The sequence below is a fragment of the Phalacrocorax aristotelis genome, chromosome 5 (assembly GCF_949628215.1).
Source record: "Phalacrocorax aristotelis chromosome 5, bGulAri2.1, whole genome shotgun sequence".
In the NCBI taxonomy this organism is placed as follows: domain Eukaryota; kingdom Metazoa; phylum Chordata; class Aves; order Suliformes; family Phalacrocoracidae; genus Phalacrocorax; species Phalacrocorax aristotelis.
The window spans coordinates 16788838-16815404 of NC_134280.1; the positions used below are offsets into that span (position 1 = coordinate 16788838).

At 38.3% G+C, this 26567-nt stretch overlaps 1 protein-coding gene across 1 annotated transcript; it reads right to left on the minus strand.

Annotated features, from left to right (window-relative positions):
- Window positions 1–4054: 4054 nt before the first annotated feature.
- On the minus strand, window positions 4055–25108 carry CYP27C1 (cytochrome P450 family 27 subfamily C member 1). Its single transcript, XM_075093116.1, has 9 exons — window positions 24678–25108; window positions 19738–19928; window positions 17910–18109; window positions 15559–15768; window positions 13684–13847; window positions 11345–11511; window positions 10490–10568; window positions 9334–9537; window positions 4055–6361 (listed from the first exon to the last, which is right to left on the minus strand). Exons 1-9 carry the CDS (start codon window positions 25008–25010, stop codon window positions 6245–6247), a joined length of 1665 nt encoding a protein of 554 aa, XP_074949217.1. The 5' UTR covers window positions 25011–25108; the 3' UTR covers window positions 4055–6244.
- Between the last annotated feature and the right edge of the window lie 1459 nt (window positions 25109–26567).

Genomic DNA, 26567 nt, shown 5'->3' on the forward strand with positions numbered 1-26567 from the left:
TTTTTTTAATGTATGTCCTGTATTAAATACTTTCATACGGGCATTGCTTTATCTCATAATATTATGCCTTTTCCAGTTTGTGTCCCAGCGTGTGCTTTAAGTGGTACAAATCTCCCATAAATGCTAATATTCAGACAAATTATTAAAATAATGTGTATCAGCTCTGCTTGGTAATTGCCTACATGCATACTCCTCGCTTGTGACAATTCACCTTTGCTTAAGTATTCTTTATTGCAGGTTATTTGCATTATTTTGTATTTAACAAGGGCTAAAAGCCCCTACAAACTTTCTGCAGTTCAGCTGACAAGTGACAACCTGAAGGCAAATCCTTATCTGCATTTTGCAGACAAAAAAATTTAACCAACTTCAAATGTATCCCAAACAGCTACTATTGCTTATTGGTTTCTTGAAGTTGCCTCAGCAACTTGCTTTCTGAAAAAATAAGTTGGGCAATTTCATAGCTCATGTCCTACATAGGGTAAAGCACAAAATTTTTTGCCTTTAAGAAAAATGTTTCATTCATACTTCTAAATTTTTCCATTTTTGCCTCTCAAAAATACAAAACCGATGCAATCTGAACAATCTGCTCACACCTCTCAGCTTCTGGTTTAGATACCAATTCTACATTTGACTGATTTGAAACAATGAAATGGTAAAAGTGGATCTTAGCCCAAAACTTAACTGCAGCAAATATTCTCTTGCAGTTGGTTATCCCTTAGACACTCCCTTCCAAAATCCCTGACTTCAGCCTTCCTTTTAGCTGAGTAATGTGGGATGCTTCAGTGAGTTTACACTTCAATTTAACTGTTTCCCAACTAGATAAACACTTGGCAGCAAACAATATGTTTCAAACATTGTCAAGATCGGTACAATACTCTTTAAATGCTGTCAAAAGATCTGCTGTTTACTGCGGTGCAGGACTGAAATTTACAATGGTGCCTGAAACAAGGAAAATATTCCCCTCAGTTATTTCCTGTCTCTATACGTATCTTATCTAGACTGTAATCTCGTCAGAGTGGGACCAGTCTTTATTTTGAATTTTGCGTGATAGCAGGTAGAGTGTCAAAGCTCAATGATTAACAAACTGTTAAATACAAATCTCAGCAGAAGGCTTACAGGGCTGCAAAGGCTGGAGGCCTGCGTGAAACTTTGGACGCACTGTACTACTTGTTATATGCAAATATGCATATGCAAAAGAGGAACAAATCAGCACATTTACACATACAAGGGCTAAGGGTCCTTGTCAAACAAGTATAACAGAACTCCTCTATCTTTAAGAAGCTCATTGTTTTTAGCTATAGTTGGGCTGCTTTTTTTTCCATAGATACGTGAGCACTGACTTTTACTAAGGAACTCTATAAAGGCAGCACCACCTAGTGGTACTGAGACCACGGTGTAGCATTTAGAGTGGTTTCTTTGAACAAAATTACTTTGGAAACCATAGGGGAAACTCTCAGATGAAACTATTTTTAAGATACTCACATGACATCTACATGTTTGTTTTTATTTCTTTTAATTCAGCATGAACATGAATAAATAATATTTGCAAGCTCTGGGTATACATTTCATTTTTTTCCTTGAAAGGGAAAAAGATGTGAATGTGTGTATTAATCACAGAGGACAAAATATTTTTCTTTTTTTGTTGTTCATAGATATATGTTTTTAAATTATCAAATATTAAAATAGCTACTACTCACACCTTCCCATCTAACATTTTCCCATTTTACACATTCTGGTGTAAAATTTAGAAGAAAACCTATATATGAAAAAGAAATATCCAGCAACTTTGGACCTCTTCCCTAATATTTTCCAACACACATTCCAGTGAACCATAGTTTATCTTGCTTCAATATATACAGTCCATGACACAGACGATCACCTTGCAAAAATCAGAAGGGTCCAACGTGTAACACCAGTTGGACTTGTCTTCCGTAGTGATTGTACTGGCATATGTATTTACACCTGTCCTAAGTAGCTGTGCAGCGCTATGACTATAACTTGGTAGCATTTTAAATTGTCTCAGCATCTGCTTTTCACATGACCCTGTAAATCCTCCCTTGACACTTCAGGAGATGAAAACCCCTCCAATGCATCTGTCCTCATGGGAGCCTGCCAGGGCAAACTAACATCGTTCTGGCATACTGAGAATTAGTGATTTGTTATGTCCCTTCAGTCTTTCTCTGGGCAAGCACAGAAGTCTGGCATTGCCAAAGATGTAAATCTTTATTAATTACATGATAGCATTTTTTAAAGTTATGAACAATATATGATAATATAATACAGGAAGGAAAAAACTCAATGATCAAAAATAGTAGTGGCTTTGTTTTTGATATATAGTGCAAATAGCACACACATAGCAGGCGCCCAAACTGCTGTTGCCTCACCCTGCTTCTCTCGTCCTCCCCCATCCTACATGCAGTCCACAGCTCACCTCTCCAGTTCCTTAACTTTGATCTCACCTACGCTTTCATAGATTATGCATCTGGTATAGCCCCAAAGCCTCCACTCTGCATGGCCCTCCTACCCCCCTTCCCCAGTCCTGTGCATGATAGTACAATTCCCCTGTTTATAGCTCCAAATGCATCCCCAATGCCTACTTCTCTCATGTTCCCAGCTGCCAGGCATACTATTCTCCATCTTCACAGCTACATCAATGCTGGGGTATTTAAGGAGCCCATAGGTTTCATTCACCACTGGCATACAACTTTGCTGAGGCTGTGACTACTTCACCATTGACCTCATAGATTCCTTCCACACCTACGTAATTACAACAGAGTAAGAAAAAACAGAGAACAGGCTGACTGAATACAGTGATTCCAATTAAACAATCACTTTATAGAATTCTTTTTCCCATGTTCCATCATTTCATGGCTGGTTGGAGGTTTTTTGGTTTTGTCTTCACAGTTTCTCACAGTAAATTTATTCTAAACTCTCATTCCCCTGATGACTTGAAACTTTCTACACCAGTTTATTCTTGCTAGCTGGCGGTATTTGTTTTGGGCAAGCATTGCCCTTTACCTTAAAGAGTAAACTCCTTAACTTGAAGGTATTTGAAGAGAACATTTATCTCCTCTCTCAATATTCACTTTTCTAGACTAACTACATGAATATTTTTGAGGATGCATTTAGTCTCTTGCAGACATCCATGTTTTCGCTACCTGCTATCTAATCCAACTGGAAGGAGCACAATCAAGCCAGCACAGTTTTGAGTCCAAAGAAACAAGTTCTCCTAATCCCATGGTTACATAGCTTCCAGGTATGCCAGGGCTGGATGTGAAAGCTTGCGGTCTGCTTAAATCGCAGGGAGGCAGAGCGAAAAGCATTGTAGTATAACCCTTTCTCCACTCACAGAAACTTTAATAACCTGGTAATCCTAGTAGTTGCCTTACCTGTTCAAATCAAACTCCACTTCTCTTGAACACGTAACCACACTGTACATCGCACTTGAGATGCAGTCTCACCTATTCTTCCCCAATCTCTATCATAGATTCTTCATCTCATACATTCTAGGCTGTATTTTCCATTATTCCAACACTCTTGCAATTTCTAGTCATCTGGAAAGACCTAGGTCTTCCTCAACACATTTCATTTTCAACAGGCGAGCTCCCCAAATAAATTAGTTTTATTCCCTACATACATAACTTTCACTATTGAATTCCTTCCCATCTCCATTACATTCTGGGTTGGGTTTTGTTTGTTGTTTTTTTTATACTCTATGCCTTCATTCTTTATATCATTAATATTCTTCTATGTATTAAGCAACTATCATTAATGAAAACACTACATTACAATCAGTCCTAGGGTATTTCGTGAGTAACTTTTCCAGTAACTTTCCTCTAGAATGACAGTACTCTTAATATAATATTATCTGTCATTCAGCCAGGTCATTACGTACCTTAAATTCTTGCATGAATCCTGATCTTTTCTAGCTGAACTAGTAATTTCCCATGTAGCAGTGAATCTTCTAGTTCTATCCAACAAGTTAAAAACTCTTAAGATGCTAAAGACAATGCAATAATAAATAGCAATTAAAATGAGAACAAGGACTTATAAATTCTGTACAAATATTTTATTATGTATAAAAGTCAACTTACATAGACAGATGCTCTATTAAAACAAATCACAGGCTTTCTGTTTTCATGAAAAGATTCAAATGCTTTAAAGAGCATTTTAGAACCTTCTCCCTCTTCTACAGTGATACATTACTTAGGGACTGACACCAAGTAGCAAATGTACTGCAATATAGCAATGGCAGTGCTTCTAATGATGCTGTGATGATGCAAAAGGAGGGCACCATACAGAATCCAAATTTGGATTCAAGGATTGGGCGCTTTGGTCCCCAAGTCAACAAAAGCAGGCAGAATAATGGAGTCAAATCCACAGACTTTTAAAGAGACCTCTGCAAAACCTTTGGGATGTCAGTTGGCTCTGGCAAATAAAGATCTTTTCCTTCTATTTAAGGTGGGGACAATTGGAAATAACAATGGGAAAGAAAAAAAAAGGCGAATCATATGAAGCCCTGCAAAACAGCATCAGAAGGCAAGCCCATTCAAGGAAAAAACCCTCCACAAATTACCTGTTTTTCTAATAGTACATATATATGCTCAATACAGGATTAACATTTTAAAGTCATCAGATGAACAATCTTCTCACAGATCAGATCAATTTTGTTTAGTGTTATTATTTTATATATGAGATCCATATAAAGGAGATTTTTTTTCTTTCGTAAAGACCTTGAAAAGGCACTACAAAAAAGCAACCAAAATACTAAAACAGGGTAACTGTAGTAGTTAGCTGTGTGGAATTTCATGTACACCATTAAAACAACAGTGTGTTATTTAATTTGTAACCTGTCTTGGACTTCTTATAGCTAAACGAGCAAAGAAAAATGTTCTCATTTTAAAAACTGAGTTGCACAACTTTTTTCTAACTCTGCATATATCTGAAAAGTTTACTATTATTAGTACATAAACTACCTCACAAACAAGTCAGAGCCTGACGTGTAAAGAATTAACTACACATAATTACATAGTTAATTTCATATTAGGATATGCAGGTTTGAGTCTTTTTCAAGGCACAACACAGTTCCAAGGTATAAGGTTTCTCTCAAAAATGAGGACGTAAGGTTAGTGCAGTGATACTAAAGTTATCTAAAGTATTGTGCAAGAGAGACTTTTCTGTTAGTTGTCATAGGAAAAATAAAATTATAATTAAAAACCCCTTTCAGGTGTCCACTCTTCAATGTATTACACAACAGACAGTAAAAAATCTCCAAATACTTTGGTAGTCACATTTCCATCCTACAGAAGGCAACTGTGCACCTGCCTACGGGTTCAGAATGTTACAACAGGAAGTTTCCAGTTCTTACTGTTGAAGAACTGTGAAGATAGTTAATCGTAGTATTTTAATTAAATGATAAAAATGTAACAACTACTTCATTTTTATTATTTACATTTGGTTTTGGCATAATATTAGCTAGAACAGTGAAAGTGGCTTGTGCTATTCCACTCAGCTTATGCTTTGGTGATGCGGACAATCCTGGGTTCATAACTTTGCAATGTGATGTTTAAATGGGTTGTTTTGTTTTGAAGACATTTAATTTTTATTTAATGATATAGAAACATTTTATGGGCATTACGTTTGGCTGTATTTCGAGTCTAAAGAAAGTGAAAAATTGTCTTTTTTCTGTCTTTACTTTTCATACTACTGTATTAATTTTTAACACACACAGAGTAAATGTTTTTACAGACAAGAGAAAAATGATCTCATAATTTCAATGTTAGGTGGAAACTTAAAAAAACACTGGAGGACAAGAAACAGGAAAACACTCATAAATGCAGTTAATTATCACGTATTATATAATAATCCTCTTGGTCTTAAATAGACTCACTGAGTAGTTGACTTTAATAACAAAGCAGTGTAACAAAACCACTGAATGATACCGACATGTCTGAATTTAATTTTGTTTTTTTTCAATGCATGTGTTGTTATTACTAGAAATCTTTCCAGATAAAGGGAGATTCCCAGTGCAACAAGGAATCTTTTCAGTATTTATTTTCATATGTGTAATTATCTATCATACAAGAGGTAATTTCTCTTATGTACTGCTAGAACTAAGGCAGAACACAACGCTTGATCATTTTACCAAATACCTACAAACCAGAGAACAAACGCGATTAAACATCCATAAGATGCAAGTCTGTTCCCATGAAAATCACACAAGTATTTCCAAAACGTCTGAGTCTCACTTTCTGCCAGAAAATTTCACATTGATGGAGTTTCCAGGAGTCAAAAGTCCATGGGTTTTGGCATGAACTGGTTTGGTTTTGGGAGAAATTTTGATCTCAAAATTCTGAAGCAACTGTGAAGATAAACAGGACAAGTATTAGAAAAGGTGCAAAATTACAGGTGAAGATTAGACTTCAGAAAAGAGAATATAAAAGGCTGTTCCAAAGTTTCTGTTGTCAGTTCTGTGGAGTCTAAGCGCCATGATTCCCACAGAGGAAAGAAAATATAGTTGTTACAAGGTGAAGTTTATAGTTAAAAATCTTCCTCCTCTGATTGACGGAGGACCAAGCCAGTCCTTTCTGAAAAGTTTCCACACAACTAGATTAAAAAATCTGACCTACCAAAGAAACTAAGGACTCTTTCTTTCAAACCTCCTGAGTTCTTTCTGTGTTTTTTATTTCAATTCCTTTGATATAGAATCATAGAATGGTTCGGGTCGGAAGATACCTTTAGAGGCCATCTAGTCCAACCCCCCCTGCAGTGAGCAGGGACATGTTCAACTAGCTCAGGTTGCTCAGAGCCCCGTCCAACCTGACCTTGAATGTTTCCAGGGGTGGAGCATCTTCCATCTCTCTGGGCAACCTGTGCCTGTGTTTCACCACACTCATAGTGAAAATTTTTTTCCTTATTTCCAGTCTAAATCTACCGTCCTTTCGTTTAAAACCATTACCCCTTGTCCTGTCAAAATAGGCCTGCTAAAGAGGTTGCCCCCAATAAAAATACATGCAATTACAAAACAAGGCAATGAGAGATTCCTAATCCCATTGCACACGTTACTCTTCCTAGGCAGAAGGAAACAAAACAAACAAGAGACAGCAACTGTCCAGTGCATTAGGGGAAACAATCATAATTCAAGGAGTCAAATATTTAGAACTTCTCCTGAACAGAACCACTATAATTCAATCACATAGGTTCCCTACACATTAAACATCTATTTCCATATGCTAAATGAAACTGTGAGAATCATTTGCAAACCTAAATCACAGAAATTGTGGGCTAAAAGAAACTTCAAGAAATTTATCTCACCTGTTTTGAAGCTGAGCACAGAATACTTCAGCTATCTATTTTTAAACCTTCAGGAAGGACAACACATCCTCAACTTTTCCTAACATTAGATCTCAGACACCTTTTCCTACAAACTAAGCAATCTTCTCTTATCCTTCTCCTAGTAAACATGATGAACAATGCATTATTTTCCTATACCTTTTCAGTGTTAGATGTTTGATCAAATTTTCATCTCATTATTCTTTTTCAAACGCCTCATTCTTGTTACTCTGTCTGTCTTGCAAATTTCCTCCAATTTGACTGTATTATCCTCAAAATGCAGCACACAGGGTTGGTTGCGTATCATTCTCTAGCTGAGGGTTCACCAGTGTTTGGTAAGACTGATTAATTTAGCTCCTCTTTCTGACATATAACATGCTTGTTAATACTTTTAATATACCTAAGAATTACACTGCCTTGTCAGAATTAGCATCATTATTGTTGACCAATTTTTTACTATATCACTCCAATCTGTTTCTTTGGTACTAATTACCCAGCCAGCTGGTCAGCAATTTGTATGTATGCATTTGTTTTCTCCTCAAGAGCAGTAACTTGCAACTGTCCTTAGTGAACAATTTTGTGTTGATTCTGGAACGTTTCTCCATTTTTTCATAACGCTTTATTCATATCCTCTGATTTTAACTGAATTAATGACAGCTTTGTATCCTATGCAAACTCTAGAAGTATTCTCTAATCCATCATTTTCACTGTTAATGAAAATACCATCCTAAAACAAATGCAGGACAGACTCTTACAGAAAATTAATTAAACACTTTCCTAGTTCAACAGCAAATATTTGAGAGCTACTGCCTTCAGCTATTTCTTTTTCCAACCTGTTGTGCATGCATTTTATAGGTACATCCATCTGGAATAAATTTTATTAATTTAATTGTGAGAATATTACTTCCTGAAGACAGAACACATGATTTATTTTATATCCACCACATTAGGTGAATGATCAAGTTAACGAAAGAAATCAGACTGGTCTGAACCAATTTCTCTTTGATCAGCTCCATGCTTCATGTGTTTCTATTTTTAAACCACCTAAATATCATCTCGATGCTTGGAAATAGGTTGTGTGCTATTTTATTCTAGTTTCTTTACAGAAAACAAAAGCCGGCTCTCTATTACTTCCTTGATCCTCCTTTTCAACAAGGTGCGAGCATGTTTGTTTTATCCAGCCCCCTGAGTGCTATCTCACTCTGAGTTCCGAAAGACAGAACCTAATTGCTCAGACTGCTCTAGGAGTTTACTTAAGGAAATTAAGACAAATTCAGTCAAGCTTTGCTTTGAATACATATAATGGGTCTAAGTATTTTTATAGTTAAGTAACGATAAATAGTTTTGAAATATTTGAGTTTTGATTGCACAATCTGAGCTCAGTATTTGAGTTAAGGGTGTCTTGTAAATGATAGAAAACATAGCAGCTGTTGGGAAAGCTTTCGTTATGATATGAAGCAATGGAAACCAATATGTACTAACTACTTACACAACTATAAATTATGTATATCTAAAATGGTAATAACGTTGGAAGAAAGAAAAAGAAGGGATGGAAAACCACAGAACATAGAAAAATTCTACTATTTGTCATAACTGTAGTCAGTACGAGGATATAAAATCTTTTCTATATCTTTCTAAGTACTGATTTTTTTGTGACTAAAATACTGAAGCTGAGCAGGTAACCATTCTAGTATACATTAAGATTTCCAATTTGCTTACAAAAACCTTCTGTACTAAATCCATATATTTCCTTAACAATCTTACCTTTAGTTTTACTTCATTTGTACTATAAAGAATTTTTCTTCTGCAATGTAGTTTAACTAACATGATACATTTCAAGCATGTTTATTTTCAATTTTTTAAGCCTTTGCAGGATGAATATGCTAGACAACACTCCAAAATAAAGTTTTTGTGCACTGGAAGATATCCAGAAAATGTATGCATAGAAAAGAATCATACCAATACATTTTTCTTCATGTAATACTGTCACATAGTTCTAACCTGAATCAGTGCAAGATGGATTTCCAGTTCTGCAATTCTTTTTCCTATACAACTTCGAATGCCATAACCAAAGGGGATGGAACCAAAATTGTCTACTCTGTCCAAATTATCTTTCCTCAGCCAGCGCTCAGGTCGAAACTCATTTGCCATCGAGAAATTTTCTTCATTGTATGAAGTAGTATAATGACAAAGTGCCAGCTGCGTCTGAGGAAATAAATATTTATATTTAGCCAATCCCAGTACACATAACAAAATAAAAAAACATTTCTAATTACTGCAATATGAGGTGATAAAAAATAAGTACCTTTGAGTAATTCTAGAAGAATAAAGGATACCTAGGAAAATCAGACCCCTTCCTCAAGTGGTCAAATTAAATAATCTTCAAATTGTTTTAAATATTGCTGGATATATTAGAGAAGATGCAGCGGGGAAGCAGATGGGAACAAAAGTCACAAGTATTGGAAATTGTCTCAGAAAGATAAGCGACAAAGGGAGAAGAGAGATACAAGATAATGGAAAGGGAAAAAACAGGATGGGAAGGAAAAAACCCCACCTCAGGAAAAAATCCCATCAATAATTCATGTGATGATGTTTCCAAATAAAACAGGTTGGGGTGGGGGATGTGTTTGGAATAATATTTAAATAAGTGTATTAAGAATTAAGAATCCTAACTGTTTTAACACAGAAGTGCTGTCATTTAAAATAGAGCAATACAGTTCTACCATGATCTCTGTGTAATCTTTGACTAGTATAAAGGAAAGATTCATAATTTAAAAAGGAAGTTAAATTCTTCCTATAAAGGGAATTAACAGGCAAAGAATTAGCAAACTGCAAGAATAATGAATTTTTTTAAATCAAATTGTAACATTGCACAGAGATGTTATCAATAGACTCCACCCTCAAGAATATTAAGAACAAGTGATGGTAAATGTCATTAGCAGGTGAGGACGCAAATCTAAAAAAACCCAACAACAACAAGTCAATTATAAAATCCAGTTTTGTCATACAAACAGGTATTATTGAAATACTTTCCTCTTAATGCTCTAGCTTGGTGAAATCTTTTAAAATCAATGAAGTGTATATTCGTTGTAACAAATCACATTTCATACACAAAAATTAAACTCTGCTTTCTGCAGATGACTGCAATAGAACCTACCCCTTTAGGTATAAAGTATCCTCCAACAATCAAGTCTTTCTGGGTCACTCTTCCATTTCCTGGCAATACTGGATATAACCTAGAGACAAGTATTGATGAGAAGTGCAACAGTAGTAACTAATACAACTTTAAAAGTTTAGATTCCAATTTGCATTCACAAATATGCAATATGAATGCAATATGCATTCACAGCAAAAAGGTTTTTCAGAAGTCCAGAACACCTTGAGGATTCAAAGACCTTGAATCACCTGTGAGAATATGATTAAGATCTGAGAAAAGTAATTTACTAGGAATTGGAAGTTGAGCTATTTGGTCTATATATTTATTTACTTTACACATGTACAAACATGCAACCAGTTGGTCAAGCTGGAGATGTTTTAGCACTACTGGGAGCTGAAAAAGCCTTGTTGATGCCTTCTCTAAAATCCTTTTACCCCCCTCACTTCACTATGAACATTTGGTATAAACATGTGAAAAAAAGCATGTCACATGCCTTCAGTTTAAGACAATAAGCTTAAAACGATTGTAGTGGCACTGCAAAGTACCACTTCCCAGTAGCGTGTAGGCGAGGAGGTTGTTACAGTCCATCATACAGACTAATATTTACAAGGCAAAAATCCAGCTTTCAATTACCTACCTCAACAGACGTCTCCTACATATGTGATACTACTTCTACCATACTTAAAAACATTATATAAATGATCATATTTCAGTGCTTGGCTACAATAAATAAGAGCAGAAGCAGCAAACAGCAGTAATAACAACTAAATACAAATGTTAGCATGGACTCAAAATCCATTATAAATACACAAAATTAAATTTTTAAATTAATGATTGCAGTTCTCTGCCACTTACCTCAAGGTTTCTTTCAGCACAGCTCTAATCAAAGGCAATTTTATAACATCATGAGCAACTGGAACTTGGTCTTTCCCCAGCTTATTGACTATTTCCTCATAAACTCGTTGTTGAACCTCAGGGTGCTTTGCCAACAAGTATGTTGCCCAGGACAAAGTAAAAGAAGTCTAAGGAAGAAACCACAACCATCGTCATCAAGTCCAACAAGATTAGATTAAAAATAATTTCAAGCCAAGAAAAACAATCAGTTTTCAACTCTGTGTTTTATATGCTTAAAGTTATAAAAGAGACTGGCAATGATTCACATCTGGACTCAATGGGATGTTGTCAGACTTCACCATCCCCTCCTTCATCCCTTTTCCATCTAAAAATTCCCCACATATCAAAACAACCCATGCTGATATTTTCCCAGCAAAGTATTAAAAAGCAACAAAAAAACCAAATGCAAACAAAACTACATAAACAATACCGAAACATAAAGACTCTAACCAGCAATGGATTAAGTTAACAGTTTGCAATATTCCCAGCAAAAACATTTCACAGGAAACAAATTAATAATGATGGTGACCTTTCAAGTCTTGTTGTCAAACTGATGCTAGAAGTATCACTCAGAACCTTTATTTTTCCTTCTTGTGATACTGAGTGGCTTTCCCTGCTAAAATGCAACCCTGCCCTAATTCCTCTCAGTGCTCAGAGGAGCTGGCAATTGCACCAGCTGTACACAGAACTTCTCTAATATAAACACTGTTTCTTCCCAGGCTCCCAGCTCCTTCATAACCTCTTAAAAATTAGCACTGTTCCAGGGACAGCCAAAATGCTTTGTAACCAAAAGCTGGCTAACAATTTTGTTGAAAGCTTTTATAATTCTCTAAACCACTTTCATTTTGAGATCTGAAGAGACAGCAGTAGGGGAAAAAAGGCTCCCTCAGTTTCTGTCTTGTACTTGGAAATGAGGAGATCAGAAGTACCATCCTCTCACAAAATGATTGTTGACAGCTGAGAAGGCTGAGTCAAACAGAAAGAGAATCATTTGTTGGCATAAACTTGAACACTGTCCTTTTAGGTTAATGAAAACTCTCTCACACACTAAAAACGGAAAATTAATGGTCTGAAAGATTAGAAAATGAATGGGATAAATAACTCTCTAATCAATAAGCCCTTGGGATATTTAACCAGTGGAATAATCCTCAGTATAGAAATAGGCTTTACATATGCTCCTTATTTTGGAATTCAAAAGCATTGTGAAAAAAAAAGTTGTTGTTTTCTTTTCTTTTCTTTAGAAACCTTACAAACTTTCTTAAATCAAAAAAATCTGAATTCAATTATCCAGAGAGGCTTTTTTACTTTACAGCTACTTTATGTTTTTATTTATTTTGATCTTTTCTACTGGAAGACTATTAAACACAGTCCTACATAGCACTTTCTTTATCAAATTCATTCAGATTTCTTTTTAAAAATTGCTCATTTACAATAATAGTGTTCATTGATATTCTAAATAGCTCCATATATATTGCATATACAATACAATAACTCATTTTTATCTTTTCTTATTCTTCTGATTGTCATGCTGCAGTCAATACTAAGCTACGCTGACTTCACATGGTAGGAATGAAAGGACGGTAAGATATATACACCTTAATGTTTCTTCCAGTGCTCTAGATGACAAATCAGAAGAATAAGGAAAGATAGCCACTTAAAATGCTTCACTCATACCTCATAGGCTAACCTCATGAATGCTGAGCTCCATCACCACAGCTCTTTGCCTCAGACTGTACATCGCCAGCACGAGCATGGGCGATGAACTCATGCCTTACCTACGTTAGCTCTGGCCTAACACCTCCCTCCTAACGGACTTTGGCACAAACCAGGTATCTGATCCATAATGTGTGTCCCAGTTGATTTAGCTATATATAAAAATCCTTTACCAAATTCTACATTTGAGTTTATTGATCAATTTTTTCACACTAACATTCAGCAGCATTTTCTATTGTGGTCTACCTAAAGAAGCACAAATACCAACCTGATATTCAAACTAGTCAAAGAAAATGTATGAAATTCAAGCTGAAAGTAGAGACAGTCGCTTTTTTATCAGTTTAATAAACTGCAGAACTGACTCCCAAATGATGGGTTCCTGTAAACCACAACTAGAAGAGAACAACACTGACCTCATTCTAGCAGAGATTATACAGTGCTGTATTTTCTACCATTTTAAAGATGTAATGACTTAAATGTATCACAGATTATGTCCTTATAAACAACATATTCCATCCTGAAGATCGCTGCAAATGGTACTGGTTTACAAAAACAATCATGCGCAAGAAAAATTATTACAAGCTTACTGTGTCAACTCCTGCCAGAAGCATTTCAGTCATATTGGCATAGATCTCTTCCAAAGTAAGTTCCTTACTCAGTAGGAGGTATGTGAGTAGCCCACCATTTACGTCTTCTCCTTGGTCCAGCTGAGACTGAATAGCCTTCAATTTGTTGTCAACATGGATTTGACCTTTGGGATTAAAAAAACAATTGTTAAGCCTCCATTTTTATTTTTCTGCTGGTTCTATTCAGTAATGACACTTACTGAAGTGTCACTACACAGCCATAAATATACAAAATGTGAATCTATTGTGTCAGGGAAAAGATAATAGAGTGGTGGTGGAGGTCCTTGAGCCCTCATGGCAAGGAAAGACAGAGCTGACAGGAACCTTGGTAGCTCACAGCATGAGAATGCTGAGCACAAGGAAAGGCACAAGAGACTGTAGTTTCTGACTGAGAGTGAAGGAAGCTCAAGGTCAAGTTTTTACGCCCACCTGGCTTGTTTTCTGATGACTCTGCAAGAAGTGGTGAACTCTGCAGAGCATGCTGCAAGCCAGCTCACAGCGGCTGCCACAAGATGTTAGCAGCAACCAGAATGTCAAAGCCACAGAACTGAATCACACTGAGGACAAAGACGAGGAGCATCAGGTAGTAACAAAAACTGAAAAACTTCAGTGAATGACATTTTGAGCAATTTTACCCACAGTCCCATTTATACTTCGGTGACTACAAACAGAACCTTCAGTGAAATGAGGGCTTTAAAAGGAGGAAAACTCAGAAAGTTAATGCCTCACAAAACAAGCTTACAAAACCCCCCCACAGAATCAACACGTTCTGTTATGAAATGTACACGAACACATCACACAGTGATTCTCACCATTTCATTCCTTCTTCACAAAGGGATTAAACAAAGAAACAGCGTAACAAGTTTCAAACAGAAGAAATTCCTCAAAAACAGTTTTTCAGCTGCTGTTAGGATAAAGCTGAAGTCTGCTGTTGTTTTTAACCCACAAAAGGGAAAAGAGCATTATCAGGGGAAATAATTTAAAAGTGGCAGTGTGAAAAAGTAGGTGTTTCACAGAAAACACACCTGTATCAGCATTAAATGGATTCCCTAATACCTACTATAGGTACAGATCATTACATATTAAAATTAAGTGTATTAAAAGTTAAGAAACTAAAGAATCTACTCTAAAGATGATGTACACAGACCTACCTAGACAAATAGTGCTAATAAAATAAATTAAAAATTAATGCAGCTTTCTAATTTTAGAGAGGGAAAAAGGGTTCAAGGTTTTTTTAAACACTCCAGAATATTAAAAAAAATACATTGCAAAGACAACTCCTTCTTCTTACATGAAACCTCATTGATGAAGTAGCCTGAAAGGCTTTATTCACAAAAAAACGTGTTGTAGTACAGCAGTGTACTTCTATGTCAACTTACATGCTTGTATGTGTATATATAAACTTCACAAAGAGTTTAATTAATTGCTAGAGTCTCATTTTTTAACTTTCTAGTCAGTTTCAGTGGTAATTATTTCTCAGAGTGCCTGACTGAAAACTTGCCGAAGTCAACAAAACCACCCTCATTAAATTTTGAGTGGCTTAAGATAAAGCCTTGGCAAAGAACTCAGATCTGGAGCGAGGACTGAGAGCTGAAAACAGATGAAGAAAAGTAAAGAAACAGCAGTATAAAATAGGAGAATATTTAAAATGCACTGGTAAAATTCTTTTTCAGTAATTTTCTAGAACGGTTCCTGTAGCCAGTCTGAGTTTAATATGAAACTTATTTCTACCACAATGTCTTCTTACAGTTTTAGAAGAAAAATGCAACAAGTCCTGCTCAAACACACACAGAACCTGCAGAAATACAGTTGAGCTTTTCTACTACTAAATCTTACTAAATTTGAAGAGTCCATCCCAGGATCTGCAGAACTCTCTCCAGGGTTTTGGAATAAGTGGACGAAGCCATTTGGGAATAGCACCTGCATACATAGTGGTCTTAAACATACTAAACATCAACTCCAGAGCCTCAATATATTCAACAGTCTGCTGTGGGATGTTGTTTTCCAGGCAGCCCAACCGGCATTCATACAGAATAGTTGCCACACCTGCACATACAAAATCAAAGAATTTGCTATACACATGATATATACATATTAATAATTTAAGTAATTATAACACTAAGATAATGGAACTACCTTCCAAAAAAATGCCTAGTTATTATTACTGCAGTTGTGAGCAGATAAAATAGAAATTTAAAACACAGTAGAAAATCCCAGCTAAATATTGTAGTGAGATAGTGGCTACTATGTCAATAATGCTCAGCACAAGAAGACAGCCAGGAATTCCAGCAGTAGCAGAGCCACCCTCCAGCATGTTTGCTGTGTTTTGCATTGCACCGCAAATCCTGAGCCTGCCATGTTGGCCTCTGAACACACAAGGACACACAAGTCCAAAGACATTTCTGACAACTGGTGATAATGCAGGAGTTTCTAGCAGTAACTATGCCTTTCTTCGTCCTGAGCTGGTAGTAAATGAATAATGAGTATACACAAGTGGATAAAGAATTCGCACTCTAGACAGTGATTTCACTGCACACAATATACTCCATCTGGCCCTGAAAAACAGCAAGTGTGTGACACCATTGCAAGTGACAATATTGACTCGTCTCTTGTTCCTGACTTGCTATAATTTCCGCAGATGTTTCGTCCGCAGTGTTGCAGTGATCCCTACTAGAAATACCATCCACCTCCCCAATGAAAAGTAGTCAATTATTATATTTTTATTAAATAATTATTATTCTTCTCAACTTGGGACCGTTTCTTCCATTTATCAAGTTAGTACTCATCCGCTAGCGTCCCTGCAATGTCAGCTCAGTTTTTACAAACATACCAAATTATTAAATATTAGACAGAACTTAGCCAGAAACCACCCTACTGGAGTTAGCCAAAATGTTCTCTCAGTTTGACAGGAAGCCATTTTTCACTACTTTCTGAACATGGGTTTCTAGCAATTTTTCTTCCCAACTTCCAAAATCTAGATCTTATTACCCAATTTATTTATGAAAATATCACATGATACAGTACAAAAAGTATTTCTATTATCAAAATAATCTCATGTAATGATTTTGCTAAAATCCCTAATTTTCCACCCTGGAAAGATATTTTTCTGTGCCTTTTATTTCTCTTGTGCCTCTTTCAGCAACTAGGTCTTATGCATTCTTTTGCTCTTGACATGGTCTTTTCAAAAAAATCTTGCACATTGGTCCCCTGAACAGTTGACAGTCGAAGTTAATTAAAACTCTAATTCATATAGGAAATAAATGCGTGCCAGGCACACGTTATAAATGATAATCTAAAATAATGTGAAGAAATTTAAACTAACCTATCAGTTAAAGTGAATCTCTAAGGTTGGAGTTTAAAATTCCATAAAATTGGTAACTCTTAGTTGAATGCCATTTTTAGATGTTATTAACCTAGAACATACTCAGGTTAGTTTACCAAACAGCCAGCCAGCCATTTGATACAGCACCTTCATAGGTGAGCGATTCGGAAGGTCTTGCAAATCTCAAATTATTCAGCTGTCTGTCAGGAAAGAGTGCCCGTGTTTTTAGAAGGCACTACATATAACAAAATCAGGTTGTATGCAAAGGAATGCATGAAATATGAATCGCCATTAGGTTTCCATAAGAACACCGGATGCTGTACTAGCTCAGGCTGGAGTTCCACTTAGTGTTCCCTCATTAAAGCCAGTGACAGATGAATTTAAGGCAAGCATAACAATCCCAGAGTTGGCATATGTAGGCAGGGGAAAGCAGTATCTTTTCCCACATTGAGCTACGAACAGAATTTGGGTACATCACACAGTGATTCCCCACCTGGAATTTGGCCAGTACATTGTCAAATTAGGATGTTTTAGAAGTCATGCTGATAGAAGGTTGACATCCTTATTCTTGAGAAATAAATCTAGAAATACAGAGTACTGAAACTGCTCAGGGCCTTGATTTTACATTTTTCCTATATTCCAGCTTTTCCACAGGAATTGTCCCTTGATGCAAGGCATCACCTCTTTGGACTCTACAAAGGAATTCTACTGATACCTACTGCACTAAGTAGGAAGACAACAAATGCAGAATTCCAAGCTTCCCTTTTCAGATTAAGTACAATGGGGCACTAGTCATTTGACAAAAATGCCTAGCTATAAGATTTACACCCATTTTCTTTACAGTTGTTGTACAGCCTGGGCTTACCTTCCATTGAATACTTGAAGAAAAGTTTGTTAACATCGGTCACTGTTTCCCCATCATCCTCTTGACTTCTGAGGGTGTGGATTCTTTTAATTAAGTCTGTGATAACTTCATTGACTCCTTCAGAGTAAACAGCCACATCTTTGGGTTTCAGAATTTTTTGCCTCAGTACACTTCTCATTTTTAGCCATTGTTCCCCCTCCCTAGAAGAAATTATTAATAATGTCTATACACAATTCTCATTAACAATCGTTAGCGGGGTAAGGGCTCAGCAATGAAACTGTTGATGATTTTTCATCTCAAATTAAAGCAAGTGGTGAAATGAAAATTATGATAATGTATATTTGTTATTATGCTTCCACATTTTTTTCTGTAGTTATTGCACATCCTCATTAAATTTCAGTGTTGCAACATGTATGTACATCTGTAAGTCAACCTCTGGTCTGAGTGTCAGAACTTGTCCACTCAGTGTTCTGAACTTGACAAGCATCTCTATATTAGTATTTTAGTAGTAGCTAACGCAAGAAATTTGCAAATTTTTCATATTAAAATTACATTAAATAAATATTTGAATGGATAGCCTGCAAAATTGCTTTTACCTATAACTGGTGCTTTATTACCAAAGGTATCGCATACAGATCTGACAAATCAACAATTTGAGCTAGTACCATAAATACCATTACTGATACATCACTTTCTTTTACCCTAATTCTAAACCTAAAAAGTAATAGGATAGCAGGCCGGGCTACAGAGGAACACTTTACAGCTAGATTCTCCCTTAGCTGAGCTACGTATTGAAATCTTTCTGCTGAAGACTAAAAATCTGAACTGTAGCATCTGCACTCTTCAAGAGAGTAGAGTATTTGGGAACAGTAGTTTCAGGGATATCTTTCAATTCCTTATGAAGACAGGGAATTGTCTTTTATGCATATCTCTTTTATGCTACATAAGTATTTCCAATTAAATTCTTTCACGTGGAGAAATGCTGCTGCAAGGTACAGAAACTTATTGGTCAGCAAAAGAATTTAATCTCTTTAACAGACATTTTCTGACTACCTCTTGATTTAAAACCTCATTTCACAAATTATCAAGGAACTGGTTAGTCTGAACTGCAGCTTAAGATTTGAGTCTGCAGTGCAATACATAATGCTTTTTGCCACCAAGAAAGAAACAGACTGTCTATGACTCAGGAAATAAGTTTCCCTCTAAATAAACATCCTATGTCAGGGGGGACTGTGAGTAGTTCCCAGTGGCAATTAACCACACCCACATGCAGGGCTAGTTTATGCAAACTTTAAAAACAGGTAACTCACAAAAATATCCACACAGGGTTGCACTACAGTGTGAATTTATCATATAGCAACTTCTTTGCATTCATCTGCTGAGGGGGCACTTTGGTCAACAATAAAGCTAAAGCCAACCTGAGCCAGCAAGCCCACACAGCACGCTGCCAACTGGAAACAACAGTCTAGTTCTGAAGCAATAAAATCGCATTTGTGCAGTGTTGTGCCAAAGTTAGTAAGCCATACTCTGCAATACTGCTTCCAGGTAAGCGAGTCAGCTCAGACGTCTCTAGCTCATACACATTCGTCAAGAATGTTTTTATGCAAGGTAGCTTACTCCACATTCAAACTACACATCATTACCATCCCTTTGAAAATTTACAGCAGAATGGACAATTTATCATAAATTCCTACACTCTTCCCCCCACTAGACATATGAATTTCCCCACACAAAAAAGCCTGAATTCCCAGATGACCTATACAGTCCTTCGGAAAACTGCTAAACTTTTACAAGAAAACTTAGAAAATGAAGGAGTAATGACACTTACGCAGAAATAAGTCCCGTGGCTCTCCCTCGTAAGTCTCTGTATTCCTGCCAAGATTCCATATTAGCTCTTTGTGGTGCTCTACCTTCTGCCCGGAGGACTTGAGCAACCATATCTCTATCTGCAATGGATACAACAAACTGGGGACCAAAGTGAGACTTGAAGATCTTTCCATATTCCTGAGTGTGTTTCTGCTACAATATCACCAACAAAGAGAAACAGAGGTAAAGTATTACTCAGGAAAAGTAACACAAAAGGAAACAGACAATTTCTCACATGGTGAACCAATCGATCACATCTAGAAATAGATCCCCTACGTTCCAGTCAAGGAATGGTTTGAAATGTCAGGAGAAAGCCTCTAAGCATTACTGTGAAATATCCACAAGGCAAACAGAGAGGTCACACCGCTCAGGACCTCTGACTGAAAAGAGTCAAAGCTCTAAGGCGCAAAGCGTGAGTGAAACCAAATACTGAGAAGATGAAAGGACCTGGGGCACTTAAAAACACATCTCTTCAGATCAAACAGGTTAGAAAGAATGCCTGAAAATATTAAGAACATAGAGGTAAATAGGATGGTGAAATTAACAGTATAATACAAAGATATAATTTACTTCTACTGTCTTTTGTAAATACTTACTCTACCATTTTATTCTTTACAAAAAACTACTCTAGGTTTCTCATACCTAACCAGGGACGGTGACAGCATAGCAGCCTAGTTCAAAACTGCATTTTGGGACAGCTTCATCAGCAGTGAACTTCAGAATGGCATTCATTAAGTCTGCAAAAGTGTAGAAAAGTCGAGGTCTTATTCCTGCAGTGAGTTTTGTTTAGATCCACAAGATGTGTGATTCAAGCTGGAGGCAAGCAACAGGCAATTAAGAAAGAAGACTGGAAAACATGAAATTATGTATAAAAAGAAACCCGAAGTTTGCCAGTAAGATTGCGTTATCACTGTGCCATGAAATCTTAGTGATTATTTTAAACAAATTTCATTCTGACATGGTCGTGAAATGAAAACACCCAGCTCCCAGGAATTCATTGCAGTAGAGGCACATCATCATTTTAGGGGAAAAAAACCAAAACTGCAAAGGAGTTCTTAAAGATGTATTATTAGGGCTTTAGATTTAAGAAAACTTTAACTTTTAAAGCCTTTATTTCTGATTAAAGTAGCAAGACAATTTAAACTGACCAAAGTTTCATCTAAAGACATCCGCTTGCAGAGTTATTGTTACTATAAATCCAAGATGTGTGCTAGAACTACATTAGTGAAAGTCTAGTGTTGACCTAAGATGAAATTATGAGAAATATTTTTTTAATCAGTCTTGGTTACAGAGATGAATTGTTTAATTGCCAAAAATAAGTTTAAGATACATAGATGACTCTTCGGCATATGGTACCAAGCACATACAAAAAAATGTAACTGTTTTTGCCTAGTTTCCAAATAAAACAAGAGTTGTGCAATTGTGGTCACTGCCAGTCTCTTCTTAACTACTTTTGGAACACAGTGGCCAATTTCAGTCAAGTTTAACAGAGAGTTAAAGGTCTCCTGCAATTATATTATTCCCATTTTCAAAAATCATCATCTGGATTCAAATGACAGCAGACATATTAGTCACCCTGATGAGGGAAATGCTACAGTAGGAGCTCAACTGTTATCATTTCTGCATCGTCTGCTGCTAAGCAACCACCACATGCAGACCAACATACAAACAAGCACTCCCAAACCCCAAAGTATCCCTTGCTCCAGAGCTATTTTAGGGATACTGAAACTGAACTTGGAGAGAATTGAGAGCATGAGTCTTTAAAGGAAAGCATGAGCTGGGAGAGAAGTGCTCCACAGAAAAAGCAGTGGGTTGAGGGGGATAGAGGTCACCAGTCACAGAAAAACAGGTTCGACAAATTTTGCTATTTATGGAGCAGCTTGTTTTTTCCACCAATGGTGAAGTTTACATGGGAGGACAAAATTCGACAGAAATTAAATCAAGTCTCACTCAAGCCATCAAATCACATAAATGAAATATTAGTTTTCAACTAGAAACAGACAAGGACAAGGTATTTGGATATCTCTTGCTTTCAACAGAATGATGTTCAGTGGACCAACTTCATGTTTAAGGAAATGCCCGGAATTTCTCTTCCATATTTTCTATCACAACAGAGGTTTTCTTTCCCTTGTTCAAAACCTTAAAAATATTACACTTCCATGTCTCACATACCACTCTCACACCAGACATTCTTTCACACATCATAAATTCAAACTGCCAGCATCCAAACCCATCCCCCTCACCTTTTCTTTATACCCCCATAGCACTGATGAGACAAAAGAAATCTAACCCCTTCAAACTAATAATACTTTCCCTTTGTCATTATTGCTGTAGGCATTACTGCTTTGGCCATGGCTAAATTGGAATAGGACCTCCTTTGTGAAAAAGAGTTTGGCTTCCCCACCACTTCTCCATATAGCATACAGATATTTGTGTGAGATGACGGACATTAAGTAGCTGTGCAGGTTACCAAAGGGTTTTAAATTAATTCAATCCTGACGTTCACTGTATTGTTAAATTTAACAGGCTGTTATTGATCCAGTTAATGCTTATTTGCATCCAGTGTGTATGCAAACAGGGCATCAATGATTTGTAAAGTGATTTTTGAGACTCTAAACAGAATACAAACCAGTATCATATTACAAGTCCTTATCCTTTCTCCCGCCTTCCATTCTATGAATAAAATTAAAGAAGAAAATTTCCGTACCAGCTAGTGATAGTGAAAAGCATATACTATTTAGATTGCCTGTTATTCCTTTTAGTATTTGAATAATTTTCACTATTTTGACAGTGAAAGAACAGTGAAAGCTCGAATTCAATGGTAGTATTTTTTTAGTGTCTGAGACTGTGGTGAGTGTCTCTCAAATTCAGCGCACCACCACAGAGGTAGAGAAAAAGAAGAAATACAATGTAACGAAATGCTTTAGCAATCACAAAGTTTCATGTGCACGTGTCTTGGTTGGCAAGCAGTTAAGTGGAGCAATTAATCAGCAGCCTGCTTTGGCTGCCGTCAAACACAGCATAGACTGAAGAGCCTAACACTTCTTTTTAGAAACCTTAATGGTAAATAGGACAAAGCCAGACATGTTTTTGGGTGGTGGTGTTGTTTTTTAAAGCATTTCCTGCCTCTTTCTAGTGTTTTTAGGCCCTTTGTAAACCCTAACTTTGAAGTTTTGATCCTCAAACCATTTAAAGTTCTGTCCTGTTCTGTTTGGTTTCCCATTTCTGTTTTTGATTCCCTCTTTCTTTTTTTTTTTTTTTTTTTTTTTAATTTCAGTGATTTTTCAGGCAGTGAACCTCTTGGGGTTGCCCGTGAATCCCTTCCTAATGATCTGGGAAAGGTCACTAAGAAAAAGCAAAGTAATAAATGCCAGATTTGAGGTATTCCCAAAGAGATCTGTACTGCCCAGTGGAAAACGTTATAGACCCCCAACTGAAAAAGGGTGAAAACCACTGTTTTGCTCCCTCAAATCCAAGTGCTCACTTCAGAATCACTTGGACTACATGGGGAAGGGGCCCCAGGGGACGCACTGTAACTTTTCAGGAATTAAACCCAGGTGTTTGGCCAAGCGACCAAAAAAAATTCATCTTTGGGTAGAGACAACCGCCCATGCCAACACCCAGGAAAGGCTGTAGAGGGGAAGGGTACTCTTTCACCCAACTCCTGCCATGCGCGGGTAACCCTGCTTCGCCCACCGCCGCCGGGGGGGGGGTGGGGGGGCTGCGGAAGGGGAGACGCCGCGGCCTCTGGAGCACCACAGAAGTGGAGGTGCCCAAACCACAGCGGATACTCCTCATTCCCCCACCCGGCTACAGTTTTATTTCACCGTCTCCCACCCCACCGCGTACTCCAGAGCAGCCATACGCTAGGTGTAAGGAGCCGCCCGCCCTCCTCTCACCCCACCATCAGGCCCCGCTTCCCGCCTCCTCTCCCGTCGCCCTGGAGAGCCAGCGGGGCTGCCATGGCAGCGGGCGGACAAGCCGGCGGGCAGGCCCCGCCGCCACCGTCGTCCCCCCTCCCCAGCCCCGGGAAGGTTTCAAACAGCCCGCCTCCTGCTGGGGGGTGGGGGGTGGGGCGGCAGCCGTGGGCCGGCAAGCGCTGACGGCAGCGGGGCCAGGCGCACCCACCGCCCCCTCAGGGAGCCTATAAATGCGGAGTGTGTTTATGTAACGGGAGGCCAGGGTAGAAACGAGGGGTGGAGCGGCAAAACGGTCTCTGGCCGCGACAGAGGCGCGCTGGGCTGAGCCGAAGGAAGGAAAGCGGCGGGAGCCCCCGCGCCCCGCCCAGGCGGCAGCGCCTCAGCCGCGGCACGACCGAGGCGGTGCCGGGTGGAACCGGCCCGGGGTGCCGGCACCGCCTCGCCCTCAGGGCGGGTGCTGCGGGACGGGGACCGAGGAAAGGCCTCGTCCCCCCAGCTCTGCCCGCCCTAAATAAGCCCCCTGCAAGCCTGTGAAACAACCCAGTGCAAGAAGATGGGATTTTTATTGTTTTTGAGTCTAAGGCACCTACCTAAAAGTTCAAAATACGCATAAACTTGAAAGGGGGGAGACCTGAAAGCCGCCGGCGAGGCAGTCGCCCAACGTACGAGGGAAAGGGGGGAACCCCTCTTGTTTTGCAGAGTGGCGGCGCGGCTCGCACGGCGCGTACCCGCGGGCTCCTCGCCGAAACAAAAAAACTGCTGAAGGCCGGCAGCGCTGCGGGAGGCCGAGGCCGAGGCCGGGCGGAGGGAGCGGCGGGATCCCCGCACCGCGGCCCTTCCGCAGCGGCGGGAGCGCGGCGCGGCCCCGACCCGCCGCGGTGCCGCTCCCTCGGCGGCTTACCAGGGTTTCGTGAGGGGAGAAAAGCGAAGTTTTAAGTAATCCTGGCGCGAGGAGAATATTAAATAGCCGCGTAAGCCGTACCTGGATTTCATGAATGCGGCCGAAGCCGTCCTTCCAGAAGAACTCGTAGAGATTGTAGAAGGTGTTGGGTCCAGGCATTTCGTGCAGGCTCTTCACCCTGCCCAGCCGGTGCGGGGTGGGCTTCAGCAGCCCCCCGGCGCGCCCCGAGCCTGCCACCATCTCCTCGCCTTTGTTCTCTGCCGCTGAGTTATTCTGCACCTCCAGAGACTGGCTGCTGGAAAGCTTGGGCAGCTGGTGAAACCTGCTGACAAAAGTCGCATGGTAAAAGTGAGTCCTCTCGGATTCAAGCGCCTGCTTGCATTTCATTGTCAAAACTCTCGTGAAGAAAGACATGTCTTTTAATTCCGGCAAGGTTCACTTTGCCCCTGCAGCTGTTTTTTATTTGGTCGCTCTTTCTTCGCTGCCTGCTTTAACTTGTACAAGCAGCACTTCTCCAAACTGCATGAGCATCAGTTTACACAGACCATTATTTAATGCTCCCTCCCCTAGGGCTGGAAAAGGGGGGTGGGTCTGGGATGAGACTTGAATAGAAAGAACCTATTATTTTGTATAATTCAAATCAGATAAATTTACCCATTAAGCACGCAGCCAAAGTTTAGTTTTTCCCCCATTGGTTTGGCAAAAAGCTCACGTAAGGATTATCCCATCCTTCTCCTTCATTAAAGAGGTGGGTTTAGGGTGATTTCTTCTGTGGCATTAATTCATTCCCATATGTCAGAAAATACTGATTTCTGCATAAAGTTCTCTTAGTACCATTCACCATCCTGTAACATATATGAAAAACATTTCTGCATCTGGATACAAATAGCAGTGGTCATACACAGTAACTTTACAAAGAGTTCTTGTAAATTACAATATCCAGGGATGGTATTTGTATTGCAGAATGATTTATCTTTTTGGACAGGATATACTCCATAAGCAGCTTGTGTCAGCTTTGTAGATAATATTTAGTGCCCTGTGACTATACAGTGTTCCACCAGAGTTTTTTTCTGCAATTCTGCTGCATAGATCTATAATCACACACAGAGAACTTGAGTTCCAACCTGTGTATCAGTTTGTTTTGCATGATTTCAAAAGTGTTTGTGCTGTTTTCATACCTATCTCTGTATAATTCCAAAGGTGTTAGAGATAATCTGTTAAATGTTGATTAGTTTCAGAAATTATGTGGAAGCGACCACTTTTGTTTCAACTGGATCAGAAGCTCAGGTAAAACTTGAGGACAAAGGAAATTCTCATGGAAGAGCCACATTTCCAGAACTTAGTTATGAATAAACTGCTGGAAAACTAAGTTTAGTAAGCTTCAAAGTTATTTGCCATTGGTTTCCTTCTGTTTATTTTTCTACACTCATATTGTTGAGACCACAATTAAGGTTTACGTACATCTCTAATTTAACAATGGATAACTCAATTGAAATAAATATACCGCTGAAATTAGGTATGTGCATCAGTCTTTGTAAATACAGCAGTAAATACTACAGGAATAAAAGGCAAATGATAAAGAGTCTTCAATCCATAAAATATGTATTGGTTTAAGCTAAAACAATCTCTTTAAAAAAATGGGCTTCATCAAATTTGAAAAGGTCCAAAGAACAGCAATAGAAGAAAATAGAAGACTTTTTAAAATGACATAAGGAGGAGATTGAGAGAATTATTTCATCTGGGAAGGATGACTACCAGGAGCATGACAACAGCCAACAGATGTGTACATCTTTTGGTAAAAAGAGATGCGTGTCAGAGAGAAGACAGAAGATAATGGCCTTAGTTCGCAGCTACAGGTTTCTTAGTTAGATTTTTCCAGCTAATGCAGCTATTTTCGGGATGTCTTTTAGATATTTCAGATAGCCAAGGCATCTCAGGAGGTTAGGTAGTTGCTGTCATTGAACTTTGTAA